This window comes from Anser anser (assembly GCF_964211835.1).
Source record: "Anser anser genome assembly, contig: HAP1_SCAFFOLD_95, whole genome shotgun sequence".
Taxonomy (NCBI): domain Eukaryota; kingdom Metazoa; phylum Chordata; class Aves; order Anseriformes; family Anatidae; genus Anser; species Anser anser.
In genome coordinates, this window is record NW_028153990.1 from 129,594 (window position 1) to 139,575 (window position 9,982).

The 9,982-nt window shown below is 55.0% G+C and overlaps 1 protein-coding gene across 1 annotated transcript; it reads right to left on the bottom strand.

Annotated features, from left to right (window-relative positions):
- Window positions 1-4,386: 4,386 nt before the first annotated feature.
- LOC310891035 (olfactory receptor 14C36-like) lies at window positions 4,387-6,155 on the bottom strand. Its single transcript, XM_083853336.1, has one exon. It carries the CDS (start codon window positions 5,995-5,997, stop codon window positions 4,993-4,995), a length of 1,005 nt encoding a protein of 334 aa, XP_083709462.1. The 5' UTR covers window positions 5,998-6,155; the 3' UTR covers window positions 4,387-4,992.
- Between the last annotated feature and the right edge of the window lie 3,827 nt (window positions 6,156-9,982).

Consider the following 9,982-nt stretch of genomic DNA (forward strand, 5'->3'; position numbering starts at 1 on the left):
GCCCCTGCCCTCCCCTTCCTCTGCCCAAGGCTGCTCTGCAGCACCTTCTCCTCCACACAGCACGAGCCACAAGAGACATCCTGGCAGCTCCTGGCCAGGCAGAGACGTCCCAGATCCAGGAGCCCCTTCCAGGAACCTCTCCTGCACTGTCCTGCAGCCGGACACTTACCATGTGCAGAGCTGTGAAGGTTTCTCCTGCACTGAGCTCTCCTCTGCCCGCACCCTCCAGGCTGCCTGGAATCACTTTCTGCCTGGGTGCCTGCAGTCAGAGCCCCCAGCCCTGCTGCGCTGTGCAGAGGAGCTGCTCCTGGGCAGAGCTGTCTCTCTGCACCAGGGCCCTCTTGCCAGGAGCTCTCTCTGTCCCAGGAGCCTTGCCCAGCTCAGCACCAGAGGCCCAGCCCAAGGCATTGGAATCACCCCTCTGGGAGTTTTGGTGATGAGCCCACGAACCTCAGGCACTGAGAGACAATTGAAGAAATCTCTCAAGAAGTCCAAGTCAGAGGCAAGTTTCCTGCAGTGTCTCCCTGAGGGCCAGCACTGACACAGCCTCCCTTGGAGCTCGTTAGAGCAGAACATTGGAGGCAGTGAGAACAAGGAGACAAAGGCAGTGTAAAGGTGACACTGATGTGTAGACAACCTGGATGTGTTTCACCAAAGAAAAGGAACAGACCTTGTCCCCTGGCACCCAGGAAGGGAGATCTGTTTCTGTCACACACTGCTCAGGGCTCTTCCTGGGGCAGTAGGAGATGGGGATGTGCATGGACAAGTGCAGGAGAATGGTATGACCCCTGCCTGGTTCATGGGTGGGGTCGAGGAGGCAATGATTCCCTGGTACTTTAATGACAAGCTGTCTCCTCATAGGCCTCAGTGGCAGAGACAACAGCCATAGCCATGGACACAAAGACCTGAGTCCTGTTGGGACTTTCAGCCTTGCCACAGCCCTCTATCCTGTCTACACCTGGCTGTTCAAAGGACTCCCACACTTGCACATCTTTCCCTGCTGGCTTTAGACCCTTGTCCGTGTGGTGTCTTACTGGATCTCAGCTGAGTCTGATAACTCAGATTTTCTTGGTGCAATGCTCCTCTTAAGTCAGCTCCGTAGGAAGCTGGCCTGGTTCCTGGTGAGTGGCACCACTGCTCGTATGGCATCCGTCGTGGTGTTCCAGGCCCTCCTCCTCTTGGGCACTGCTCACTCAGCAGGGTCCCAGTCTGCCCTCATGTGTGGGGTTCCTCTTCCTCTGGTGCAGGATTAAGCTCTTCTCCTTGTAAATGTCGAGAGGATTCTGTAGGCAAAATCCTGCAGTTTCTCAAGGTTCCCCCACAATGACACTCCATTCTGTCAGCTGTTCATGTCTGCAGGCAGACAGTTCAACCTTCACGTGATTGTGCTCTCTCTGACAAGATGGCAGCATCAGGAGTTGCAGGAAAGTTTGGATAATACAGGAGTAATGAGTTGAATGGAACTGCAGCCCAGAGTCACAGAAGGGTAGGGGATGGGAGGCTGCCAGGTTCCGCATTTTCTGTGCTTCCTTCTCATGCATGCTGTCAGTTTGTCTGGAGCTGTGTCCTGAACTTTATGGGGCTGTGCACGTCAAAGTTAGAAGGGCCAAAGCCCAGCTGGAGCTCAATCTGTCTATTACTGTCAAAGACAATAAAAACTGTTTATATAAATACTTTAATAAAGGAGGATTAAGGAGAATCATCATATTTTATTGGATGTGGGGGGAAACCTGGTGACAAGAGATGAGGTAAAGGCTGAGGCACTTAATGCCTTCTTTGCCTCAGTCTCTAGCAGCAAGACCAGTTATTCCCCTAGATATTTCTTCCTCCTCATGGCCAGTGCCACCCTTCCAAGGTGCACTTTGTGGCAATTTTTTCTCTCCTGCTATTTCCTACTTCCAAAGAAAGCTCAAAAAGTGTGGAAACCACTCCTGAAGTAGGCATCCCAACCCATCAGGCTCCTTGCGGCCTGTCAGCCAACCAGACAGAAGTCACCTCACCAGCATCTTCCAAGCCATGGGCCTGCTGCTGGCCTTGCAGCTTCTTGGCTGGACACAACCAAGCCATGTGCCTCCTGCTGTCCAGTCACGGACTCAAGCAGAAGGGACAGCACAACCCATATGCGGGCCTTCTTTCTGCCTGGGTCCTCCTGGGTATGGAGGCAGAGGGGACCCCACAGTCAGCATGCCAACCAGGTGCCTTCTGCTGGCCTAGCAGGGCCACTGGCAGATGTCAGCCAAAAAGTGCAGATCCCAGGGAGAAGTCGAGGGTGACCTGTCAGCTACTTCAGACAGAAGTGACCTCACAGTCCCTTTCCGTGACATGTTCCTGCTGCTGCCCTATCATCTGCAGAGACAGAAGTGACCTCACAGTCACTGCCACAGCCACATTCCTCCTGCTGGGGCAGGAGATCCTGAGGCAGAGCTGAGCTCATCAGAGCATTCCCACCCATCTCCTCCTTGTGTTTGACGAGCTGATCAGATCCACGGCCCCTCACATTCATCTTTGAATGCCATGTGACTGCACAGCAACCTCACGGCTCCTGCCCTGCGCCAAGGGGGTAAGCGCCTAAAGTTAAGGGTCAGGAGAGGGGTTGAAGGTGAGGAGGTTAATGCACAGGAATGGGGGCTTTGGGTGTTAGTTGTTCATGTATGGCATTAGGGACTAGAGCTCACTTTTCTGGGTTAGAGATGAAGCAAAATCTAGTGGAAGTGTTTGGTGTTCTGCTTGTGGTGTCAGGTCTGTGGTTAGGGTATGATCAAGCTCTGTGGTTTAGGGTTTTGTTTAGGTCTGCAAGAAGACTAGGGTTAACTAGAGCATTTTAATGCTAGTGTTAAGGGCAGGGATCAGGGCGAGCAAGAGTGTAAGGGTAATGGAAAAAGGCTATGGACTAAGTTTGGCTTCAAGGGATATTGTGGACAAACATTAGAGTAGTGGATTCCTGTCAGGGTGGGGAGTAACATTTAGGTTTAGGGATTAATGGATATGTCCAGACTTTGTCTTGGATGAGGTGAACACCAGTATTTGAGGCAACTTCTAGACAAGGTCAGCTCCCATCTGATCTCTCCTCATGCCTCCTCTCTCCTCTCCAGCTCTTCCTGGCCACCTCCCCATGCTCCCCATGTGGCCCTGAGCTGGTGGTGCTATGAGCAGACCAAGCATGCTGTGGTGCCCAAGAGGTGACGGCACACTGGCTGTGCTGCACACGGTGGGAAGTAGACCTATCTGTATTGGGATCACTGCTGCTAAACTCTCACTCTGGATTCAATATCTGTGGCAGATGCTCAGGAAGGCTAGGGAATATTTCCAAGGACTCTAGGGGTTTCCAGGTATTTTATAGATCCAGGCAGCTGGACTTCCCTGAGGATGAGAGGAACCCCTCTCCAGCCTTCCTTCTGTGAGCATGCTGGTCCCTCACTGAATCCCACAGGCACTGAGTTCTTGTTTGCCTGGGGACATCAAAATTTGGCACTGTTCCTATGGGTGACTCCACCTTGGGCAAGCTCTCACTCTGTAGGGCTTCAGGCACTGCCCACCCCTGGGACATGCTCCCTAGGGAGAACCCCTGAGCTTCCCAGGCAGCTCCACATTACTCTCCTAGAGGATGTCCTCTACCCTGCCCCATGTGGGACAGACACGGGGATGTACCTCAGTGGCCATTCACCACTTTCACTGTCATCAGACACCAACAGGTTACTCCTGAATCCTACCCTTGATATCTCCCAACTCATATGATGGTGATGAGCTTTTTGTCTCCCAAACGCATGGAGTTACAGGCCTCCTGAGGTGCAGCAGCTTGTATTGGGCTTAGGTGTCACTGTTTTGGTAGCAGGGGGGATCTAGAGCTGGACCCTGTGAGCAGAGTCCAGAAGCTGCCCCATGTTAAAGAAGAGCCGGTTACAGATGGCTCCAGAAGTGACCCGTCACCAGCCAGAGCCGAGCCATGGGCGATGCTGGGTTGGCCTCTGTGAGAACAGATGTAAGTAAGGGGGGAAAAAACCTGCTCTGAAGCTGCAGCTGGGAGAGAGGAGTGAGAAAATGTAGTGAGAAGCAGTCCTTGGTACAGACACCAAGGTCAGTGCAGAAGGAGGGCAGGAGGTGCTCCATGCACCAGAGCAGAAGTTCCCCTGCGGCCTGTGGACAGGCCCCTGGTGGAGCAGGCTGTCCCCCTGCAGCCCATGGGTCCCACATGGAGCAGATCTCCACGCTGCAGCCTGTGGAGAAGCCCCCGGTGGAACATGTGGCCTGGAGGAGGCTGTGGTCCATGGAGGACCCCTGCCGGAGCAGACTCCAGGCTGGACTGTATCCCATGGAGAGGCACCCACGCAGGAGCTGGGGGCCTGGGGGGATCAGTTCGGGAAGGATGGCATCCATGGGAGGGACCCCATACTGGAGCAGGGGCAGAGGGTGACCATGAAGGAGCGGCAGACACAAAGTGTTATAGACTGACTGCAGCCCCCATTCCCCGTTCCGCTGCACCACCGGGGGGAGGAGGTAGAAGACGGTGGACGGGGGTGAAGGTGTTTTTAGGCCTTTAGTTTCTCCCTGCTCTCGTCTGTTAGTAATGCTCAATAACTTACCTGAATCTCTCTACAAAGTCTGTTAAGACCATGACTGAAATATATCAGTCATCTGCCTCTCCCTTAAATCAACCCTTGAGTCATTTTCCATTTTTTTTCTCCAGCTTTTCCTTTAGAGGGGAACATGCTCAGCCATGTTATTGGCAACATCTTTGAAAGAAGAGACAGGATTTCAGGCAGTGCACTGGGGAGATTCCATTTTATTAAGCAGATGCTAAGAGAGAGTACTGGCATCCAGGTAGACAAAAAATGTCCAGAGAAAAAAAAAAATAGCAATTTCATACCTCGGGAGAAGTGGGGTGAATAAAATACTTTTTTCTACGAAAGTAATACATGGAAATGACACTGAAGATAAATATAATATCATGGTAATGAAAGTAAGTACCAGGCCTCCAAGGGAAAACAGAGGAAGTCACTTGTGGAGAAAGAGGAGAAATGTATCAATCTTAAGAAAAATCCATGTAATCACTTTGCTGATAGCACGCCTGAGCTCCTTGTTTCTCATGCTGTAGATGAAAGGGTTGAATATCGGGGGCACCACTGAGTACAGAACTGCCACCACCAGATCCAGGGATGGGGAGGAGATGGAGGGAGGCTTCAGGTAGGCGAAAAAGCCAGTGCTGAGGAACAGGGAGACCACGGCCAGGTGAGGGAGGCACGTGGAAAAGGCTTTGTGCCGCCTCTGCTCAGATTGCATCCTCAGCACGGCCCTAAAGATCTGCAAATAGGAGAGCACAATGGAAGCAAAACACCCCAAGAACAGAACACTACTGAATGTCAGAAGCCCAGCTTCCCTGAGGTAGGAGTCTGAGCAGGAGAGCTTGAGGATCTGGGGGATTTCACAGAAGAACTGCTCCACAGCATTGCCTCTGCAGAGGGGCAGGGAAAATGTATTGGCCGTGTGCAGCAGACCATAGAGAACCCCAGTGCCCCAGGCAGCTGCTGCCATCTCCGCACAAGCTCTATTGCCCAGGAGGCTCCCATAGTGCAGGGGCTTGCAGATGGCAACGTAGCGGTCGTAGGACATGATGGTGAGAATAAAATACTCTGCTGAAAACAAGAAGACAATCAGAAAGACCTGCGCAGCACAACCTGCATAGGAAACGGCCCTGGTACCATGAAGGGAATTGGCCATGGCTTTCGGGAAAGTGGTGGAGATGCAGCCCAGGTCGAGGACGGCGAGGTTGAGGAGGAAGAAGTACATGGGGGTGTGGAGGCGGTGGTCGCAGGCTACGGCGGTGAGGATGAGGCCATTGCCCAGGAGGGCAGCCAGGTAGATGCCCAGGAAGAGCCCAAAGTGCAGGAGCTGCAGCTCCCGCATGTCTGCGAATGGCAGCAGGAGGAACTTGGTGATGGAGCTGCTGTTGGACATCTGATGCCTCTTGGCCTTGGAGCCTATCCAAAGACAAAAGGACATGGACTGGCTACCTAGGAAAGGCCGTGACACATTCTGAAACCCATAGTTTAGTTCACATGCAGTGCACCTGTAGTACAGAGGGGTTGTTCAACATCTTCCAGCAGGAGAACCTCAGGGACATTGCTGGATTACGTTAAATCAGTGACTTCAACAGAGCCAGCTCATTTCCCAGCCCTACGCACTGCAGTGCCCAGAGCCATATTGGCTGGAACAGCTTGAACACTTTGCTCCCAGTGACATACCTACAGAGCAGGACTCGCTATTCTGATGTTTGAGCATTGGCTTTAATCCCACTGCCCAGAGAGACTGAGGGGAAACCAAGGGCAGGATGGCTGGGAGGAGAAACAGAGAGAAATGCCCCAGTGCTCCTGCTTTCAGGGGCAGGAATGGGACTGAGAGATTGGCACTTGGGGGGTTCTCTCCTTCTGAGGGTCCTGCTGCTAAAGGGACAACAGTCAGAAACCCCATGGTTTTGGGGCAGAGGCTTTGCTGGATTTGAGCAGAGACCACGTGGTTGCTCTGGGTAAGGTGTCTGCACTGCATGGATGTCAGGGAGGTGCCCAAATCGCCCCTACCACGGAGTTTCTGGGAGCAGCTCCCGCTCACTCCCTGCCCATGGCTCTGCTGCCTGCAGCTGTCCCTGCCTGCAGCTGGGTCTCTGTCCCCACGCCTCCTGCCTGCAGGTCACAGCCCCCATCCCACCCGCTGGGTGCTCAGCTCTGCCCTGCAGACACCTCCTGGCAGCAGGGCTCTGCCCAGAGGCAGCTCACTGGGGACACGTCCTAGAGACCAGGTCACACAGACCCTGCTGACTCTGCACTTGTGGTGGTGGAGCTTTCTGTGAGCAGGAAAGAGACTTCCTACGGTCCTTGGAATGCTCCTTAATAGGGCTTAGGAATGTCAGCCTCTTCTTAAAAATAACAGCCTCTATTTCTATTTCCACAGGGACAAAGAAGAGAAAACTGAAAGCAGAGGCTCAGGAAAGCAGAGATGCAAGCATCTAACCCCTGATTGGCTTCTTGCCTTGGATACAACCTGGGAGTGCTGTGGAGCTGTGAGCAGGCTGCCCCAGGCAGCAGCCTCCCGCCAGCAGCAGGACTCTGCCCTGCCGGGGGGGCTCCTGCCACCCGCAGCTTCTCCCCGCAGCGCCCTGGGCAGCTCCCCGGGCAGGCTGAGTGCTGAGCCTGGCAGGCGGCAGAGGCCCTGCCCCGGCACACAGCCCCTGGGGCACAGCAGGGACCCTGCTCTGCACCACAGCCCTGGGCACCCCTGCCTGCACGCGCGGCTTCTCCTTCCTCCAGGAGCTGCGGCTGCATTGCCCTCCAGCCAGAGACTTACCGGGGTCAGGGCTGGCAAGTGTTCTCCCCCAGCGAGCTCTGTGCATCCTGCCACTTCTGCCTGCCTTTACCCACTCTGTCTCTGCAGGCAGTGCCCCCAGCCCTGCTGCGCTGGGCACAGGAGCTGCTCCTGGGCAGAGCTGGCTCTCTGCAGCGCTGCCCGCTTGCCAGGAGCTCCCCTTGGGCCCAGGAGCCCGGCCCAGCTCAGCAGCACAGGCCCAGCCCAAGGCCTCCCTTGCTCTGCCCCCCACCAGGCTCCCTGCCCATGGCCCTGGGGCTGCAGGGGAACCTGCTGGGAAACAGCCTGAAGGGATCCCTGGGCTTCCCTCATTCCCCTGGGCACACACACTTGGCAGCAGGCTCATTTCACCTAACAGAAAACCAATTAAGTGTAACAATCACATCTTCTTGTCCCGCTATCAGTTTGCGCTTCCAGACAAAGTCAGGGAATCTTCTTCTTTATCCCCTGTTCAGGGAAGGGATTTTGCAGAGTCACTTGAGACATCTCATGATGGATTTTAGGACTGGGACCAAAAGGGAGCTCATCTCACACCCATGCCTGCCCCAGACCCACAGGACCTGGAATTCCTCTGCCCTCCCTTTAATCTACACCACATGGGCACCTGCAGGTGAGCTCCTTTTCTCAGCTCCAGCATCATTAATGGAGATGGAGGAAATCACGGGGCTGCAAACACCTGGTGACATGTCAGGGGGCAGAGGGACGTGCAGGTATCTGCAAGCTCTCATGGAGGAACCCTGAGGGACAGGGCAGCACCTGGGGGCATCCCCTTGGAGGCTGGTGGGGAATGCCTTTGGCCAGCTGAAGGGACAGCAAATGCACACATTTAGGACAACTAAACCTGTCCCTCCTCAGTAGGCTCAGGGCAGCCTGTAGAGGTATCCACCTGACCCAATGGAGAACTGTGCCACAGGGAGACCTGAGTCTCTCTCTCCCTCTTCTCCATCTGGTTTTCCCTCCATCTCCAGTGACTGTAATGCCACTTGTCTCAGGGACATCCCTACATTGCCTAACCTCGTTCAGGGCAGCTGCTCCATGTAATAGCCAGTTCCAGGCCTGCAGTGCTACCTGCGATGCCAACGCTGCCCAGCACCACTGGAGCATGCAGCTGACACGGGCAGCACAGGACCCACAGGACAGCTCTGGCCATTCATAGCTGGTACTTAACGGGAACCCCGATGGCATCTCCGACAGATCTGGTGCTTATGAGCAAGTGACTGCTTCTCAGGGCTGCAGCAAGCCAAGGTCTGTCCCTCCTCTATCCAGTAGAGGCAGGCAGTGCATGGATATGAGGCACATCACACCGGCGTTTCCACTTGTGTCCTTTGGTTTGCAAACACTGCTGCTGCTTCTCACCCCCATCCTTTACTCAGTCAAGACACAGCCCAGTGATTTTTTCTGTGTCCCTGGATCACAGGATGCCCATAGCCAAGGACATTGGCAGCAGTCCCTTCTCCTGCCTGGAGATCAGCCCCAGCTCCAGCACTGGCCCTCAGGGCTGCACCAACACCACAAAAGGCCCTCTGCTGTCAGGGCGCCACAGCCCAGGCCTGTTTCCTTCTGGACTGGGGAACACCAGGGCGTGCTCTGCTTCGGGCCCCTCATTTCATCCTCCCATGGCCATCTGCCATCCACGGCAGCAGGTCTCTGCTGTGAAGGAAAGCCTCTGCATGCCCACGCTTGGGCACAAGATCTGGGACAAGGCTGAGTTTGGCCCTTGTGCCACAGCTGAGGTGCTGCAGCCCAGATGTGCCCCAATGCCCCCAGCGTGGGGCACAGGCAGGAGGAGCTGGATCCCCGCCTGCTGTCACAGGGCTGGGACATGGATGGAAGAGCTGCTGAGGTGTGGGGGGACAGGTCCCTCAGCTTGGGGTGCTGTGCTGGATGGGTGCAGATTCTTCAGAAGAGACAGGTGGGGATGATCAACAGCGATTACGTTTGCCATTCCCTCGTGTACCACCTCTGCCTCCTGCATGGCAGACCGGGGGATGTTGCTGAGGCCTTCTCAGAGCACAGAGCCTTGTGGGATGTCCAGGGAGGAAGGCCCTGGTATGCACTGCAATTCCATCCATATAACACATCCTACTTCTACAAGTGAGGGACATGCAGAGAAGAGGAGTTCAGGCACGGTGAGGGGCTGCTGCAACCCAGGTGCCTTCGCTCCCATCTTTTGAAAAAAGCCCAGGCCCAGGACAAGCCTCAAACCCCACCTTCCTGGAAGGGCTTCCAAGAGCAGAGGTGTGTTGGTGCAGGAGGACAGCGGTGACTTCCCCAGTGCTCCACTTCCTATATCCAATGGCCTTTGTCACCATTTGGAGATGTTTCTGGTGGATTTGTCAAGTTCCTGTGGAAAAGAACTGGGCAGAAGGGAGGTGACAGTTTCTCAGGACAAGAAGGGAAATCGCTTGTCTCTCTCACAAGCTGTGCCGTCTCCATGCTGCTGACCTCATAGGCCTTCAAATGACACGTGCTGATGTCACAGGGGGATGGATGCACTGCATCACCAGGATATCATCACTGGAGCAGCGGCAGTGCCGGCACTTCCCTGCAAGGCCTGGTCCCTGCTGGGCACTGCTTGGGTGCTCCCCACCGCTGTCCTTCTGTGGCCAGGAGTGGGGGCAGCAGGCAG